Raw genomic sequence first — 20,401 nt, 5'->3', positions numbered from 1 at the left:
GAATAATTAGAAACAAATTAAATATCAAATAATTTCCTGATGCTTGATGCAACTAAATTGCCAGCACAGCTCCTAAGACTATACAGGCAGAGTAAGCCAAAGGCTGGCAAAGCTCTTCCACCATGTTTCTACAGAAGATGCCAAATCTTCGGAAAAATAAAGCAAAGGAAAAAAAAAGGCATATTGAGATACAACTGCTTCAGAAACTAACAACTTCCTAAATTAGCCATCAACATTTGCAGTTTTAAATGTACTGTATCTAACCAAGAACGTAATGATTTGGCAAGAAAAACTGGCAATCTAACCTGATTTTTTTTTACCTTTATATCATTTGACTGTCAGTAGGGGTGAATTCACCCCCATGTACGGTTGACTTTAAGCAGTTGTGCGTACAAGACAAGGCAAGAAAACCCCCTGCCATCTGGGGTGACGCGTTCCTGCTTTTCTACGAGATGTTACACTTCACACAGGTAAAAGAAGCAGCTTCCTCACACATTGAAAGGTTTTATTACAGTTGATTCAACCACACATATTCACTTCAACTCAGACTAAGTTTTTAACTGGCCAAATTATGAAGGTTGCGTGTTTCAGTGCTACCAAAAAAATCTTACTTTGCATCTGTACGGAAGCTCAGGCTGAACAATCAAGTTTCTCTCAAACTTCAGGGAAGGTTTCTGGTTTTAGTTGGCGTGGTAGATATCTGGATAAAATGCCTTATGTGGGTGGGTATTTCCCACTGCATAAAATATAAATAAATAATAATAAAAGCCCTCACTATAAAAACTCCAGACCATTTTTGATGAACTTTATTCTCTGACTAATACCTGCCATTATAACTAAGATGGGGAGATGCTGCTTCTAAAAATTTTGCAGCAAGTTTTCGATCAGCGTGTCTCTACAAGAAGTCTGGTTACTTGCAGAAGTGTCCTGTGTTCCCAACACCAGCCCCACTCACTGATCAAATGACTTCAGTCCTCCAAACTCCTTTTTTCTCCTCCACCGCAACAAACCCAGCCTTTCCTGTACTGCTGTAACTGCAGTTCCCTCCCACGGCATCTCCACTTCTCACGCCCAGAGAATCACCTGTTTCCTCCACGTCTCCCCACTGCAACAGATGATGGTGCCCAGAAGGTACCACAACAGATCAGTTCCCAATTCCTCAAACAATAAACACAAATAACTGCCAACAGCAATACACCAGGGAAGGTGGGACAAAAGTTCTTTTACTGCAACAGCTCCAGCACGTCACCCTGCGATGCTGAGCTGGAACGCTGCAAGGGAATGGGAAATGGCTTGGAGAAAAATTGTTGTGATTGCCCCTAGAGCTTCAGGAAGAAATGAAAAGATAAAACGTGAGTTTTAAAAAGCGCTTGTCACTTTTGATGTAACTATCAGTCTGATGCAAAACACATTTTTCACTGCTAACTGGGAACTCTTCAAGTGACTCTGGATTCCAAGTAAGATGTACTTTCTGTCAAGACATATTGAGGATTTGATGAGTTTACTGTACAGCCACAATTCTTAATATTATGGTGGTTTATTATGCTATGCTTATATGAAATCCAGTGAACTTTTCTGCCCCTTGCAGTCCTTGGGGCTGGGGGGAAGCTTGTTGAAGGATAAGAAAAGACTGTGCTCAGTTTTAAAGGTAGAATACACAATGACCTAACTTGGAAAAAAAAAAATAAAAAAAAATCGTTAACTCTTGATTTCTGTGACAGCAGAGCAAAACTGTTCATTTTACTTTACCATTACAAGTCTGCAGTTTTCACAGTCTCAAAACTATGTGCTACAGGATGCACACAGTGCTCTTTGGGGAGGACTCCCTGACTGATCAAGCAAGGACTTTACCCAGCACGATTACAAATACCACCTCTCAAAAGTTCAGTTTTCTTTCCCTGAATCCGGACTAATTTAACTAAAGAAGTCCTTCCTGCTAATAAAAGCTTGAGGGCTTCTAAGGACTTTCTCCTCTTCAATGTCTTTTTTTTACCCCCCTCAACCACACTGTTCCTCAGAGAAGTTTGTTGTTGATATTTTTTTATTTATTTTATTTTAGCCTTTCATCTAGCAGTCCTCTGCTCAGACCCAAGTCCTTGAGTCTCTCCTCAACAGGGCAGCTGAGCACAGAGTTTGTGAAGTCCCTGCTGACACAGCTCCTGAGGATAATTAGCACAAAAATAAACACTTTCCATGTAGAAAGATACATCAGAGGTGCACTAATAAGCAATGTCTCGTAAGACAGCTGGGTGTTTAAAGTGTTGGATCTTGAATTAGTACAAAGAAAGTCTAGCAGGTGTCATGGAGTATATTAGTGTTCATGTGGACTGATAATTACCCTATGGAACCTGATAATAATCAGTTTGTTGCAAAACTAGTCTAGTAACTGATTAAATTAACCTAATCTATATATTACTGCTAATTGGCTTTCCTTCTTTGCACGATGATGGAAAAAATTGAGTATAGAAATGGACAAATTCTTCATAAAGTAAGCATGACAGGAGAAGACTGAAGGGGAAAAGAAGGAAGGGAAATTATCCTTCCAGTGTTATGAGATGTTCATAAGGTTATTTTTCTAAACTCCATTTGATGGATTTGCACATACTGTTAATAAATGCTAACTTATTGAACTCTTCCTGAGACAATGAAAACCAAAAATAAATAAAATTACTTACCAGACTTGATCAGACACTGAAACACTATGGCAAACATAAAACTGCAACCAAAACCTATCACCACAGGTTTTCTCAGACATGGAAATTTAGCTAACAATGATAAATTCATTTCTAGAGAGCACGTAGGATGGCGACAGTCAGGGAAAACCACACAGAAGTACGTGGGCCAATCAGCAGACACAGAAGGTTCATACGCGCATCCTTTCATCAAGCACAGGCACCTCTTCTCTTTGTTAGAAGGCGATTTATTTGGCTTGTGGCACTCGAATTTTGAAAGGTTTATGCAATCTCACCGTAAGACATCATTGAAGCTGTACTTTGCATTCCCCTAAAGGAAATGAAGTAAAAGAATTTGCATGTGTATTAGGAGACAGGACTTCAAACAATGACTTTGAACACAGTCTTATCGTAGGCTTTGGTATCTTTTCTGCAAGATAATAACTTTTGCAATGATTATTAGAGGTCTCAAAACTCAGTAGATTTATTTCTTTATCCTCCTAGCCTGGGAACTTGTAAAGCAGCTTACTCCATCACTGTCATGGGCACTGAATCAGAGTTGACACGTAGCACGTCACAAATGAGCAAACTTAGCTCTACGCCCAGGCTCCAGCAGCAGTGAGGCAGTTTAGCCCTCACCTACCACAGGATGAGGCGTTCAGAAGAGCTCATGTGCTCTAAAAGCATCCAAAGTCTGTTTACTCCAAACCACAAGTTTCTGCATCCTCTACAAAGTTGCAACAGCACCTCACGAGCATTTGATACCAGAGACACTGATGTTTATCTGTTAGTTGTGACCACAGGCCTAAGGAGGCCACTGTAGGAATTAATTACAGTAGCTCAGTGGGGACGCTGCAGAAGTGACACCTGCAAAACCAGGCCACCACCAACGAACAGCACTGCTCCTTGGGGCAAAGGCTGAGAAGGCACGATCACAGCATCTCACTCTATACGCACACCCAGAGAGGAGCAGCAGGTAACCTCTGCCTCTGCCTGGGAGATCTGCACCTTTGGGGGAATTTACGCTGTCTGAGCAAATGGCAGAAATGCCAAACAGGTTTTTACAAGTGTATAAACAGTAATTATACAGCGCTCTGCTCAGCCCGGAGCAGATTTAATGATATTATTAACACTGTCATGAGACAGACCAATTCTTAGAAAGCATAATGTAAACCTTGACATTGTTCTTCAGGAAAAGAAATCACATCTCTGGTAACAAAAAGATTCGTTAGTTTTGCTGGCCTCTTCCATCTCCACCAGTCAAAGATCATAGACAAAGCACACGTCGTATAGATTCTTCACTGCCAGCGTATCCAACTGCTTTAGAGCATCTGAGGGAAAGAAACTAGGAAAGGGAATACCTCAGGAAATTCATGGATGGAGGCCAACTGAAGATAAGGAATCATGCAAAACTGAATAAAACTATTATTCTTACAAGTTACATTAAATTCTTCACATTAGGGGTCAGCTGAGTAGAATCATAGAATGGTTTGGGTTGGAAGGGACCTCAAAGATCATCTAGTTCCAACCCCCCTGCCACAGGCATGAACACCCTCTACTACACCAGGTTGCCCAAACCCTCATCCAACCTGGCCTTGAACACTTCCAGGTATGGGGCAGCCACAACTTCTCTGGGCAACCTGTTCCAGTGCCTCACCACCCTCAGAGGGAAGAATTTCTTCCTTCTATCTCATCGAAATCTCCCCTCTTTCAGTGTAAAGCCATTGCCCCTTGTCCTGTCACTACACACCCTTGAAAAAAAACGCTTTCCAGCTTTCCTGTAGGTCCGTTTAGGTACTGGAAAGCTGCTAGAAGGTCTCCTCAGAGCCTTCTCTTCTCCAGGCTGAACAACGCCAACTCTCTCAGCCTGTCTCCATAGCAGAGGTGCTCCAGCCCTCGCATCATCTTTATGGCCCTTCTCTGGACCCGCTCCAACAGTAGGCATCTTGCCCTGTAAAGCAGGACTTCTTTTTCAAGCTACTGCTTCTGAATAATTCATACTTCACCTCCCTTTGTTCTAGATTCATTAATATTCCTTCTCTTGTTTATTGAAAAACTAAAAAGCAAATGAAAAAAATTACATTGGACTAAAAATAGTCCTTTAGCCTACGTAGCCACTACAATTAAAAAAACTTCAGCATTCTGTTATATTTACTACACCCACTGGAAGATTCAACGCCTACAGTACAGTAGAGATGAACCTTTTAGAAAAAAAGAGTTGGTGCAAGAAACTTCAGATAAATCCTTCTGAGGAGTATATTGGTCACTATCACCTTCTGTATAACCTCACATTGTAGTGACAGTCTCACAGCATCGAAGGACTCAGAAGGGTCTTGTCACATCACGCAGGAACCTCCAACCTATCTCTGAACAAAGTCCTCTGCCCAGGCTGCTTTGCCAGGTCAGAGCACCACTGAGTCCACTGCCAGCCCCTGGCTAGTCCAGACAGCTCAGGTTTCTCTGCATTTTATTATACTGCTGTTTGCAGGACAAACATAACATATGTATTCACTAGCTGAACCTTTTCAGGTGTGATCCATATCTTCTAAATGAATTCCAATTTAGAAGTCAAGTAAATATCTGAGGTACCAAGTAAACTTGGAGTTCAAACACCCTTCTTCCACTTTTGTTTATCGAAACAGCTGCAGTGCTACAAATTGATAAACAGCAAATAGCTGGTAGTTTATCAACAGAACCAGTTTCTTATTTCACAGATCAGATTTCTCAAGATGCAGTTTGATGCAAAAAAGCAAAAAAAAACCCCAAACAAAAAAAATGACACCTGAACAGACTGTAGCTTATGAAGTTGAATGAATACATTTTGCAACTCAGCACCTCATCACTAGTCAGATTTTTCCTAGCCTAGACACACTCCTTGGCAGACACCGCTTTGTCTTCCAGCTCAGCGTATGTGTCTGACCAAGGGCAGGAATGAAGACAGAGCTAGATTCCTTCCACCTATGAGAGCTCTATCAGGAAAATTCTATGACTTGCACTATACCTAAGACAACCAGATAAAAACCAAGGTAATGATCAAACACCGGTTATTCATTATTTCTGCCTCTGTATTGGGATCTATCGGATCCGTGCAGATAAAACGGGGTCATATTCTGCCATGCTCCACAGTTTGGGTACCCCAGTAATCCTGATGAGGCCACAGACTCAGCTGGGGAATAACTTGTGGTTGCCCAGTTAACATAAAACTACACTGAGCCCAAGCCAAATTAATGTCAAATTTAAAATAAAAGGGTTTATTCACAAAGTCCAAAACAGACAACAGAGTTACAAAGGGTTATACACCACCAAGGTGCAGAAGTGAGAGAGAGAGAGATGTGTAAATCAATATAGTAAGGTTAAATCTGGAATGTCTCTCCCCTTCCCTTTCCCAACTGATGTGCTGCTGTCACAGGCTGGATATCTCAAGGCTCCAGTCTTGCTACACCTGACAAATCAGGCTGCAGTTGGTAGGAAGAACTTCTCTGGTAGAGACAAACACCGCCTCCGTTGGAGGTGCATGTGCCCTGTGAGACCCAATCTTCCTCCACAAGTTTGCCACAGTGTCCAGACTGCCTTATACCACCTCCCTGAAACTTGTTCTAACCCTTCCTTTTCCAGAGGGCACCCAATCACGCATCTTGATTACAATAAGCCTATGTCACCTCCTTGAGACTGTACTGGTTATTAAACCAGAGCCTGTACCACTAGCCTAGGAAGAAGCAATTGACCGACTATTGTATATTAGACCAAATTTCAGGTTGTCCTAAAACGCATGAAACAACCGTGAGAGATTTGGAACTTTCTAAGAGCATCATCTGAATCAATCAAGCAGAGAGGCAGCAATGCTTGGCATCCCTGCTCAAGCATATTTGCAGCGGGACCCTGAGGTGTGGGGAACTGCAAAAGACCACGAGGCACAGAACAGCAAGAAAAGGCGGCAGAGAACGGCAGGAGTCTCCACCGTTATGGCCTCAATCTCCCCTGACTCCTGGTTGGAGGAAGGAGGGCAGAGAGCGTGTCCTGCGAGGAACAATGACAGTCACCATCTTCATGTCAACAATTAATGTTATCTTAAGGTCATCTTAATGTCAACCAGGTGGGGTGATTGCTAGTGCTTCAACTCGTTCTCCTTTGTATGTTCTAAAACACAGGAATCAAAGGTCATATTTCAGTATCAGTTAAGAAATTCATATTTCAGTTTCATCCACCACAGAGGCGCGCATCATCATTCTACCGAGCCGCGGTTCTCCTGTAAGGAAGGGGAGTTGGCACCGTCTTGCATCAAGAAATGATAAAGCTCTCAACCTCCTCCTTTTGTGATTCATTGTGCACGGTCCAGTGCGAAATGAGCCTCGTGCTGATCCCTACCCTAACTGATCTATGAACCGACATCCTTAATACAAGCATCTCCATGGCATAAACACACACTGCTCTTTAGCATCTCTTGACTGAAACCAGATAACAGCAAAAAATAATCTTTTCAGGGACTAGTGCTTCCTCTTCCAGAAATCTTTCTTTTAAGGTCTGCAACAATCTCGAATGGAACGTCAATTCCCTTCTCAAAAGTGCTTCTTCAGAGTATTTTGAGAGCAAAACGTGGGCAGATCCGGAAAAGAAACTCCATAATTTACCGAATTTCAGTGAGACTCAGCCCTTGTAGTGAATGAGCAGTTTTGCCCTTGTATCAAAGCCAGAAATTCACCATCTGTTCCTACACACGTCTTACCTTGGGTTTATTCTGTTCAGCACATAAAATGTGGCATAAAGCATATGTGACCTTTCGAGTTGCAGTTCTCAACTGCGTCCACAGGAAAAGATGACAGTCGCTTATAAAACAAACACATAAAACGTGGAAAAAATCCGGAGGACTTACAGGATCGGTCAGCTCTGGCAAGCTCGCTTGGTAGGTGAGAGGTCTGCAGTCACGAGTGTTATTCACCAAGACACAAGGGAGAAACATTGGTCCCAAATCGTCCCCGTCAAGCACGTCTACTGTCAGGGTGGTTGTACTCGTCCTTCGCTCATTGAGATTTTGGGCTCGGTCCTGTAGAGCAAACGGATTCTTTTTGGTGAGACTTTCTAAACTCAGAAGCTACAAAAAAGGTTTAAGGTTAAAGCTAAGGGCAAAGCATATAAGCACCATAATTATCCAGGTCCTTGAAAATTGCTAATTACAGAAACTTCAGCCTCAGAGCTACAGCCTTCATTTTCATAAAGGCTCAGAAACACAACTAAAAGGTAAAAGTTCACCCCTTGAATTAAGAAGTACTGAGACATCTATCACTCAGAAATAATACAGTGGTGAGAGATTAATTCTCAGGAAATGTGTGAAAAGAAGATATATGTCTTGTTAAATCTATAAAAATGCAGCATATTTGTGTAAAATCAAAAGTCCCTTGTGCCTTATAATCCAAAACACACTCTTCCACTGTCTTGTGTAGCCCTACTTAATCCTGTCTGTGAGTGAAAGGACTTTCACTACAGAAAGGGAAAGCGTAAGCAGTAACAATTTCTCTTCTAATTGGGAGTGGAGAGGCCGGATTGCGAAGCTCAATCCACCTCTGCACACCGCAATTTAAGAAATATTTAGCACCTCTCTTTCCTCCTCCAAAAAAAACAGCCAGAGGACAGCAACGAGATCGATCCCAGATCTCCAAACTGCACTCCACGTGGAAAGCTGATTTGTCTAGAGAGTCATACTGCTCATGTTTTAAAGGTTGAAGAACAATTCTGTCCACAACAAAGCAGCTACAATTCTGCATCCCAAAAGAGCCTCCATGCTACATAACAGGTTGCTTTTAATGTATCATGTTTTTTTTAAAAAAAATTATCTTTGAGTATACAAGACACTGACTATTGCAACTTCTCTACAGTCTCCTTTTTTTCTTTTCGGATGGTACCAAATAAAGCTACACTTTCCTGAATTGTGGGAATCACCTGGATTATTTTTATACACTGAACAACATACACGCTAACAACAGTTCACCTTTTCTTTCTTGTTATCCTAGTGAAGAAATAGCACAACAGCCAAAAATATTTTCATATTCACAAAGGAACTGTTGTGATAGCTTTTATTCACAAAAATAAAACCTTGGGGAGGGAATACAAGGGAATACAGGCCACCAGCTAAGTCTTGCCCTCCTGTTCTAGGATAACATTGACAGAAAAGAAAAAAACATTTTTTTTTTCTTTTTAGGCATTTATGCTGCTTGATATCATCATGTGTGTAAGAGGCATAGGTCATAGCTCACAGTCAGATTGGATACACTTTTTCTATTCCTATTTTACAGTCCACTCTGTTCTTGGAACCACTTTACATTTATGGTTACTAAATATGGGAATTTCTGAATTTGGTTGTCGTCATGGTCAACGATGAAAACCAATATCAGCTACAAGGTGCAGAGGATCTTCATCAACTGAACTTTTTTACATTACCCTATATGTGCCTTTGAGTAATACTGGATCAAAACACATACAGAGTAATTAATTTCATGAAGTATCTTCAGGATGCAAGAACAATAAACCATCAACCCCTAATGTAATCAGCTGAACAGAAGTACAATTGCATAGTACAAACGATAGAGAAAACTAAATGCGGCCTGTGATATATTTTAAAATTAAAAATTATTTTTAAAAAAGGCTGCATAAGGAAAACTCCTAAAAAACTGGGCTGTAGAGCTTAATTAGAGCCTTTCTTTGAGATCTAGTTTCTCATCCACGAGCACTCAAGTGAGCCCAGTTCCCACTTGTGGGTGTATTGGAGAAAAGACATGGCCTCGCAAGACATTTCCATCATGCGAGCTGCTCCGTTGTGTATGAACATGACACGGTCCCACACCAATACCACACAGGTGATAAATCACTGTGCAAGGTCGTATATTGGAGGGAATGAACAAATTAATATGAGACTGCTTTGTGGTACTGCCATCATGCATCCCAAGCTGTGCCTTCACCAGTTGCTCCTGCAGTGTGACAGGCTTCCCACTGGGAAAACATGACCTGCTCAATTGCCCCAGTTACTTTTCTAGGAGCGCGGTGTCTCATGAAACACACAGTTCCGCCATCAAAGGAAAAGAGGTCTGGATATGCAGTGGTGACCTGCAGAATAAATTATGGATAAAACAACAAGCCAGATTGGTTCTGAGCCTTCCTATATTCCTGTTCAAGAGACCAGCAAGGGATGTTACTCAGGTAAAATGACTTGTTCCAACAGCCATAACTGTGTGGGCCAGGAAGCATCTTTAGATGTATGCAACAAGCACTGAGACACCACTGGAGCCTCTCTTCTCTTGGGGGAATGCTGAACATGCCACAAAATACGCAGGACAGTGGATTGTAAAACGTACTGTGTAATGTATCTACAATCCTGTATCAGAAAGATGACAGTAATACAAATGTGTGAATTCAGGAGCAAACTAGGCAAAGCTGCTTCAGAGCATTCTCATTTCCCACAAATGAAACAGTATCACAACAGAGATAAACAACAGAGGAAAAGTTTTCATTTCAGCTATTATCAGAAGGACAAAAAGGGAAAAAAGCTTTCACAGCCCTCAAGGGCACCAAAAAAACTTCTCTGATGACAGATATATTAGATATAGTTTAAACATCACTTGTCTTCTCAGTATGCATTATACACTGCGAGCCACACCGTAAAAACCTCTAGATACACTTGCAACATGACTTGAAAGAAAAATCACCTCTTTATAGAAAAATGCATTTCAAACCTGAAGGATACAACTAAATTGTATCCACTAAAATCATCTGAGATCAATTTAGCATCGCTAGATTTGTTAGAAAATGAACACTTAGTGACACTGGAACGCACTTTTCTGCACGGGCTGTACTTCAAATACGCAACTTGTGCCAAAAGGTTGTCTTGTTACACACGCTGAGTAAGCTTTTTAACCAGGAATAATATGTCTAAGCTTTCAACAACCTAGATAAATCTTAAATAAGATCTTCAGGAGAAGAGTATTATCCGACCTGGCATTTCTGCGAGACTGTTCCTTTCCTTGGAAAAAATCTAAATCTGCAAACTGAAGCCCCACCTAAATCAGTGGCCTAAATGGCCATTAAGAGATCCGTACTTACATTTGCTTGAACAATGACAAAATAACGCGTCTTTTCTTCATAATTTAGTCTTTCCCGTAGAACTACTGCTCCGGACAAAGTGAGAGGAATATCAAAGGTCCTGTTGGAAGTCTGCAAAAGATAAAACAGTATAAGAAAACTGATCATGCTTGAAAGATAAAACACGTTCCAGCTAGGGCACGACGAGATGATCGACCGGATTCCATACCAAAATGGCATATGCTTTCCAGATCAGAGATTTTGAAGTTTTCTGTCTTCTCCTCATCCAATGTACTCCATAAGAACCCCACGATAAACAATCTGTACGTAACAGAATTCTATCTGATTCATTGCGTATAAATTATTACTTCCAACAACAAACTGAAGTTTAGTATCCTGCTTCTTGTAGATTTTCCAGGCGGAAATGCAGTGGTGTGTTCCGAAAAGCCTTCCCTATTTGTCAGCTGCGAGTTCAGGTCTTCAGTTTCAACAGTTCGCCTTGCCTTTGCCTATTTTTGCTCACTATTCTAGAAAGTATCAAGTATGAGAGACTAAGAAATTCACATCATTGTACTTACCTTCTCTTTACTCTGGCTTTCGTAAGGGAAACGAAGTAGTACACACGTGGAGTTTGCCAGTGCTACACGCTTAGGTGCCAGTTCACAGCAGCACTCACACGTTCATACACTAGTCAACTCAGATTTCGGGGTACATCAGGTGAAATTCCTGCATATTTGCTTAAATAGATCCAGATCCCAAAGCTGTGGCCGTGAGTGGCAGGAGGGTACTGTTAGGGTGCACACACCTTGAAAGGATTCACTTGGACTAATAATGCCCCACCTGGGAGGCGGATTACAGGCAGAGACACGGGTTTCTGAGGTGAGATACGGTTCCACTTGCCGTGCCTCAATCTACCAATGTAGAGTATAGTCAACATTTGAGAACGTTGAAGGATAATAGCAATATTCCAAAATCTCTCAACGGAAAACACCGCAGAGGTACAGAGCACTGTTCTTTCCTTAGATAACGTAACAAGGCCTTTTTCCTCTAAAAGTTGAAACGTGCTAAAATTGCAGTTGGATTTTCAGCAAATGAATGATTGTTAAATTCACCATGTCGCAGAAATTTGTGGTGTGCGGGAAAACCAGATTGGGAAGTACATCACGGGCTCTGCTGAATAACCAGAGACACCGTTAGGCTGTGTCCGAGTTTGGCACTCATTTTTTTTGATAAATAATACATTGTTCCAACTGAAAAAAAAAAAAAACTGATTACAATATTTATACTGTGGCAAAACCGGAAACTAGAACAGACTCTTACTGTTGGAAGAAGGAAGAACCAAGCAGGGATGGGCTCCTTGCCTTCTTCCCCCTCTTCCTTTCTTTTGATGGTATTTGCACAGACAAGCGAGCAGGTTGAGAACTACGCAACTAATGGGCAGTATCTTTGGCTGCTGTACAAGATGACGCCACGTGTGCGCACATGCACGCACACATGTGGCACTTCTAATTCACCAGAAAGATTATCCTAACTGCTTTAGCCCGTTTTTCTCTGATTTAAAAGGCCAGAGCCAGCTGGAAGAGACTCTGCAGCTCAGGATCAGTCAAGGCACTCTCCAAATAATTGCCTTTTCCTCAGCAGATCTTGGCATGATGCACTTAAGTGGAACTGTACAATCTAAACTGTTAGGAAGGATCAACATAATTTCAGCCAAAAACTTCAACCTCTTCCCCAACTGCTTGTACCTGGAGTCCCCTCGTGCTCCAACACAGCACAGAAATGCCATTGTTCAGTGGTGATTTAAAGCTTCACTTCCAGACCTGAGTTTGTACCACAGCTCCTGAAGGTACTGCATCAGAACAGCCCTGTGATCCATCTGCGAACTCCATGTATTTCTGCTGCAACCCAAACTGTAACGAAGCTCCAGGGCAATTAAAAGATGCACACACCATCATCACATCTCAGTTGTGTTTCACAGAATCATAGAATGGTTAAGGTTGGAAGGGACCTCAAAGATCATCCAGTTCCAATCCCCCTGCCATGGACAGGGACACCCTCCACTACACCAGGTTGCTCAAAGCCTCATCCAATCTGGCCTTGAACACTTCCAGGGATGGGGCAGCTACAACTTCTCTGGGCAACCTGTTCCAGTACCTCACCACCCTCAGAGTGAAGAAGTTCTTCCTTATATCTAATCTAAATCTGCCCTCTTTCAGTTTAAAGCCATTACCCCTTGTCCTGTCACTACACTCCCTTGTCCAAAGTCCCTCTCCAGCTTTCCTGTAGGCCCCCTTTAGGTACTGGAAGGCTGCAATAAGATCACCCCGGAGCCTCCTCTTCAGGCTGAACAGCCTCAACTCTCTCAGCCTGTCTCCATAGGAGAGGTGCTCCAGCCCTCAGATAATCTTCATGGCCTTCTCTGGACCTGCTCCAGCAGCTCCATGTCCTTCTTGTTTCTATCCAATACTGAAATGAGCCAGCACACACTGGAAGCCAGGAATATCACGACACTGCTTTGTCACTTGTTTACTCCAAGAGAACAAAAGTGGTTCTCCTCACACTTCAAAACAGAGACAACAAACTGCTTTTATACAGCAGTCTTCATATCTTGGAACGTTTGTTCACTCAGTCTTGAACACGGGCCAGCAAATTTAAAATGAGGAAAGTCACCAGGATAACAATTCAATTTATCCCCCAGAGAGACATGTGAAAAATCAGTATAGCAAAAGCATTATGTGTATTCCCTAACTCCAGATAAACTCAAAATGTTTAATTTTGAATCCTCACCTAAGACAGTACAATGAAGCTCAGTAAAATTAGCTTGTAAGAAGGGAGTTCAGAGCTTGTTCTGAGGATGCATTTGTCTTAATAACCTTCAGGTATGAACAGAGTCCTTGGAGACCTAAAAATCCACTCTGCATTAGGAGACAAAATCTTTTTGGCAAGTTAATTGACTTGATCCTTAGCTTTTAACAGCTAAGAAAAGTTTTATAGAATTCCTTTACATGACAGCTAGAGCCCAGCCCTATGTCAAGTATGATTTGCATTCATTTTTCTACTTGGCTTTTATATATCTTCCCAATTAAACAACAAAATAATTAAGTTAAATTGAATTTCTAGAATAACACCTCTTGTTTTTAGAAGGTTTTTTCCAAATGCTTAAATTAGTCTCCAAGGAAACTTATAAGCTATAATCAGTCTGCTTTATCTAAGGCAGGAGACTATGTCGCTGGTGCCAAACAATACTGTGGGCACCTTCCTCACACAACAGAGACGGATCCTAGAAGTAGGAAAGTAGAGGTGTTTCACACTAAGCTGTACACGTTATTTTTTAATGTGGTGTAATTGTTTCCCAGGAAAACAATTTCCTTAAGGAAATTTCCCAGGATGCCTCTGAGCAATACAATGCTATGACTTAATAGTAAATCAAATACAAAGCAGCTCTTCTATTTCACTGTGGCATAATACATTTTAACAGAAATTATATTTCGAGGGGTTTGGATTTTTTTATTCAGTATTGTTTTCAGTATACCAACATATTCAATGTATGTTAAAATGTTTAATTTTTGTAACACTTTAAATTTTTTAAAGTTACCTGGAAGAGGTATTTTCTCAGTGCCAATATTTTTCATAGTCTTTATTGAAACAGAAGAAAGTATTGGAGCTGTTTTTGTCAAGTACTACAAGTTAAGGGTAAGAAAAAAGAGTGGACAGAAAAATACAAAGGTTGGGGATTTTTTGTGTGAATTTGAAACTGCTTGTCCATTCCTGTCACTCCCTCCTTCCTTCTGTTTACTTTTCAAATATTTGTGGTAGTGGAACAGCATTTATTTATAACACTTCCATTATGCAAACAGTTAAAAGATGATAGCATAACATTTTAGTACTCTATTTCCACAGAAACCTCATGCTTTTGTTTACAAAATTTAGGAGAGAAACTCTTCAGTCATACATACTGCCAGTACAAAGAACAGTTGAGAATGTAACATGATGAACCCACACATCGTGTGCTATTAATTTTAGTCATTTAAGCGGTCTCACGAAGCAAATGCCGTAACTCAAGAGACTGCTCAAGTCCGCACAGTCCATTTAATCTCTAAAAATACAAGTGCAAACATTTAAAAAATGGAATCAGTCTGAATATACACGTTAAAGTCAGAAAATTCCCTATCTCCCTATCTTCCAAAAACACAATTCCACTTTTGTCAAAAAGACATTGTCTCTTTGCAAAACAATGCTCCCAGAAAAGGACTTGCAAAGTTTCTCAAGAAACCATCTCTGCCCTCAAAATATGTAGATATAGTAAGTAAATATTATGCATCAGCATGTACCCATGCAAAAATCAACAATCACCCCAGCGAAAAGTAAAAAAGTAGGCTCTTGTATCATTAGTTCACACTGAGTATTCCCTGATACTGTCACTATTCTACAAGATTCCACCTCTTAAAAAGCATAAGCACTAAGTTTAATTCAGTAGATACTTACACTCTTGCTGACTTCAATGGAAACGGGACTGAAGCCCTTATGAGGCATACAGCTTAAATAGTGCACACTGAATCACAACTTGTGTGCCTACACTTCTAATTAAACTGAAAATCAGATTGCTCTTTTCTCACAGAACCATTTCTGCTCAAATTCCCCTTAAGTAAAAGCAGGGAATTTCAATGAGAGGTTACTAAGTCTATATACTACTTTCCCCCAAGAAACACTTCAACATCTGTGTCATGTTTGGGATACAAAATACAAAATTGGGTTAATTTGCTTATCAAATTATCACACCAGCTGATCCACAATAACTGTGCTCTTAGCCCATGGCAAAAGACACCCTGGTTTGCAAAAAAGGATTGCTAAAATTAGTTTGAATTTGCTACGAAAATACATGTGGACACTTCACACAAATCAACGTGCAAAGACTTGTTATAATAGAGACATTCACACATCTGACCTTAAAGAGAATTTATTTTAATACTTTAAGCTTTTGTCTCTAAAACTATGTGTTTGCAAAGATAATAGGTAGGCATCACTAGTGCTTTATTTTAATAATATATAACTCTCTCTTTTAAAAACAGAGATCTTTAAATATAAATGACTCCATGAGAAAAGTCAGGATGTCCCTTTTGAGAGCAATTTAGGCACGCCTACGAACATTTCTTAGCTGTGACTCCGTTAGGTATAAATGCACAGGAGCAAATACAACTACCTATCACGGACTGAAAAGGCATGCCAAAACCAAGATCAAGTGCGTGAATAACACCGGAGAAGACATGGGATTATTAATGATTGATAACTGAAGTAATCCAGCTGCTAACAACCTGGCAATGAAAGGGAAGATAAATTCAGCTACGTTTACAGGGCAAGCAAGGCTCATAGGCAGAGAGGAAGACATTTCTTTATGAAGTCCAACAGCAAACTCTTGTTTATTTGCTGTTTCAAGGTGTGTGTATGTGTGTATATACATACATGAGCAAAAAAAATAAAAGCTAAATGCATTTACCTTGTCATTAGGATTGTACTGGATGACATATTCTATCTGGCCGTTTGGACCATCATCAATGTCAGTAGCACCATTGTTTCCAGAAAATCCTGTAAAGATGGTTGTTCCAACTGGAGTTAGCTGCAACAACAGACGCAGATAGATATCCATTAAAACCTTAAGGTATACAAGAAACAATTAAAGAACTGTTTGCAAAGTCTTTGAGGGTTTTTTTTCCCCACAGCTCTGATCTACAATGCAAGGCTGACATATCTCCTCCCCACTGTTTGGCCTAGAACCTCACATATAAGCAACTATTTAGACACAATGTACTCAGACTCTTTAACTGATGCCAAGTGTCACTTGGAGAGTGAAACCCATTTCCGCTTTTATTCCACAGATTGTCTGCATCAAGAACCTCATTTGTTTTAAAAAAACATGAAGATTAAAAAAAAAAAAGTCTTTAAACTGAAGGAATTCACAAAATAAATATATATAGATCAAACAAAATAAAAGCTACTTTTTCAGACTCAGGAAGGAAAATAAAGATGAGCTGGAAAAGTAAACAGAACTTAAATTTAACAGTGTCTTCATGACAATGTGAAAAGCACCAGATAAATATTATTGCATGCAAATATAGACACCCAGAGAGCTTTATAGCTTTAAACAAACACAAGAATGATCCTGTTTCTCCAGTATTTTGTTGGCAGCAATTGAATACCCATAAAATTATATTTTGAAAATGAATCCATTTATTATTATCCTAGCATAGATAAACAGCATGAAATCAAGATCCATTGAGATCAAGGACAGAAGTCCAATTGACTTCTTGGGAGTCATCATTTCTGAATTTTAATATTCAGAAAACTTTGTGAGTAATCAACCTGAAAGAGAAAAACAAATGAACAAACAGTTCTGGATTCGACATAGCAATTGCTCCCAGCCACGTTTCCTGCTGCTGCTCTCATTGCACCCAAATTTTTGGCCCTTGAATTCAGAGATCCACCGACCCCCTCTTTTGCCCTCCAAATTTTCCAGTAAGTTGTTGCACATCTTTAAAGCTATAAGGTCTAAAAAGGTCTGAAACGCTGTTAGAAGAAAAGGTGTCAATGGACAGAGTCATTCCAACATTCATTGCAAATGTGGAGCTGTTTCACCTTCATATTTTGTAGCTCACACCATAAAGCAAACAATTAACTGCCCATTTCCTGATACAGTCGCAGTTCCTAGTCCTGTCTCATTTATAAAGCTGCTAATTACTTCAAGAGTTTAATGGATGACAGTCCTCTACGAAATAATTTTCAGGGCTGAGACTACTGAATCTTTGAAACAAAAAACACCAATTCAAAGCCTCTTTTATGAGAAAACACGTGGGGCTTAATGTACAATACTCATTATCTACGCTCACGCCACAATAACTACGTATGTTTATGGTTTGCCACAAACTTGACTGGCTTACTCTTGGCACAGACAGCGGAGACGTGACGTGCGGGTGTAGGAAGCCGACTGCTCCCCCGTGCCTGCTAATGGCGAGAGAATTACCTCACAGGGAGCCTCCTGCACCCCAGTGGCCTCTCAGGAACTGAGGAGAGCCACCACTTCAGAAACATGCCTTCTCCTGAGGCTCAGCTTCGCTCCTTCCCGCCCGACTCCTTCCCGCCGGGCGGCGTTCTCCCCTTTCTTGAACCCGTCTCCCTGAGGCGCCGGCGGAGGGGCCGGGCTGCGCCCTGCGCTGGCGCCCTCAGAACCAGCTGGAACCGGCCGTGCCCGGCACAGGGCAGCCCCAGCCTCTCCTCACAGAGAGCCCTCAGCCCTCGGCCGGGCATGGCCGCCCAGTACCACACTAACTAAAGCAGTTTAACCAGTTAATCATGGGTCAAATGACACGGCCTCGTTAGCGGGGAGAGCTGCGTTGGCTGGCGCGCAGTGGGAGTCCCCCATGCTGCTGCTGTCAAACCAGAAAAAACCCTCAGTGCTCCCAGAGGAAGCAGCTTTGAAAACATGAGAATCATAGAATCATCTGGTTGGAAGAGACCTTCAAGATCGAGTCCAACCATACACCCTGCACTGTCAGGGTCCCTAAACCATGTTGCTCAACACCAAATCTACACAGTTTTTAAACACCTCCAGGGATGGGGACTCCACCACCTCCCTGGGCAGCCTGTTCCAATACCTCACAACCCTCTCTGGAAAGAAATTCCGCCTGATATCTAACCTAAATTTCCCCTGGCGTAACTTGAGGCCATTCCCTCTCGTCCTGTCATTCATAACATGGGAGAAGAGACCGACCCCCATCTCCCTACAACTTCCTTTCAGGTAACTGTAGAGAGCGATAAAGTCCCATTGTAGAGAGCAATAAGGTCCCAAAAGAGCTAAACTAAATGAGTTTAGCAGGAGAACTTCCCACTGGAAAAAAAATGACAGGTCTCTGTTAAAAACCACTGTCACTTCAGAACAGCCCAAAAGCACAGCCAGCCATGGAGGCGTTGGCACCGCTCCCTCAGCTGGTCACTGAAACTCCGTGTCCTCAAAGGGAGAGGGAAGCTCCAGCACAACATCCCGGACAACATCACTGCCCTGACCGGGTACCTCCATGGCTGCCAAGAGGCTGAGGAAGGGCTGAACCTGCACAAGTGCTCACAGCTGAAGGATGCTGAGAGCTGCGTTGCTCTTCAGAAGCACATAAACATTTGGTTTCCATGGAATTTAACCAGCAGCTCCGCTGGGCAATAGTTATTTGCTCTGTTCCATCCAAAGCAGCTGTATCAGGGTCCTGACAGGGTGCAGATAAATGATGACTCACACAAAAAGGCTCCAGCGCTGTAAAGCACATCATTAAGTGATAACAAAGACGACAGTTATAAAAATGAAATAGCAGTAAACACCAGAATTACAATTGCATGCTTTTGCTTTTACAGTAAGTCAAAAGTCCAAGCTAAAGTCTCAGATTTAGTGTATGACATCCAAAATAACTGACTGCAGATGTGCAGACCTTCATGAACCTAATATGCAATACGAATGATTTTTAGGAAGGCCACTAAAAAAAAAAAAAAAAATCCCCTGCAACTCCCTCTTCCTGAAAGTTAGGAAAAAATTAACTCATTTCAATCAACTTTCCAGCCTGCCCAAAACCTCACATCAAAGATTTCTGCAGCCCTCAGAAAAATCCAGATGAGCTCTTAGCTGTCTCAAACTCCACTTTGTAATCATTCAAGAGAGGCACTCGGCATTCGAAGCTACACAATATTTTTACACCAAGATCTCCACATTGCGATGGTTTACCATTACCTTCATCCTACCTGGTGAAGCCTTTCTGACAGACTGCTGTCACCACTCACTTTGTTGTTGGAACAACAAGGAGGAACTCAGTTCACCTTACAAAATGTGACTATATGTAGAGTACTACACATAGTACTCACTCTCCATATAGTTCTTTACCAACATGAATAATCCCACTGTTCTTGCTTAAATAAGGATTACTTATTACGTGAACAGCCCATGAGGAAGTGCATTCCTAGGAAGACAGACAGGTAACATGAGAACGAAAGGAATATTTTTCTAGCCAACGTTAGGGAGGTATCTAAAACACGTATCCAAAAGCTGAAAGAGCAAGCTGACTGGGTTTAATCTCGCCCAGACACAAAATGGGCATGTCACTTCAATACATGAGTGTGCAAGTTGAACAAATTGGTTACTCACATTTTTGGCAGTGGCAAAGAGCAGAACATCGAGATGGTTTTGCATTATATACTATATAACATACATAATTTCTGAAACCAGTGATCAAATTCATTCTTTAGTAGCTGCACATGCTCTCTAGACAATAAAGACTTATCAAGAGCTCAAATCACCCCCACCATTGCTATGTCAACCTGTAGCAGAGGGATTCTGCACAGCACCCATTTCCCCCAGTTTCCAACTCAGTTCATTCTCTGAGAAGTCTTTCACTAACAAGTTTTCCGGGAGATGAAGGAAGTGGAAATATGTCTACGGAGGGGTTCCTGGCTCCTTTGCTTTGCTACCTCTCAAAAGGATCCAAAAATGCTCTAGAAAGCGTTGCTTGAGTTGTCTCTAGAGCCCCACTTGTTTCCCTCCCATTAGACATGCCTGCTTCAGACATACCTTAGGGAGGAATTTTGATTTTCAATATTAAATTTTAGTATCTCCTATGAATAAGAACCGAAGTTAC

General features: G+C 41.3%; 1 protein-coding gene across 3 annotated transcripts in view; it reads right to left on the bottom strand.

Moving 5' to 3' along the window:
• Nucleotides 1-20,401, bottom strand: part of PCDH15 (protocadherin related 15) — a 359,782-nt gene that overhangs the window by 232,579 nt on the left and 106,802 nt on the right. For all 3 annotated transcript variants that reach the window (XM_086616980.1, XM_086616981.1, XM_086616982.1), the window contains 3 exons: nt 16,234-16,353; nt 10,761-10,871; nt 7,543-7,713 (listed from right to left, as the gene is read on the bottom strand). In XM_086616980.1, coding sequence (XP_086473106.1) covers nt 7,543-7,713; nt 10,761-10,871; nt 16,234-16,353 — 402 coding nt within the window. The remainder of the gene's footprint in view (nt 1-7,542; nt 7,714-10,760; nt 10,872-16,233; nt 16,354-20,401) is intronic.

Source organism: Tauraco erythrolophus, chromosome 9 (genome assembly GCF_009769465.1).
Source record: "Tauraco erythrolophus isolate bTauEry1 chromosome 9, bTauEry1.pri, whole genome shotgun sequence".
In the NCBI taxonomy this organism is placed as follows: Eukaryota; Metazoa; Chordata; class Aves; order Musophagiformes; family Musophagidae; genus Tauraco; species Tauraco erythrolophus.
The sequence above is the reverse complement of the archived record's forward strand: the minus strand, read 5'-3'. Positions and strand labels throughout refer to the sequence as shown.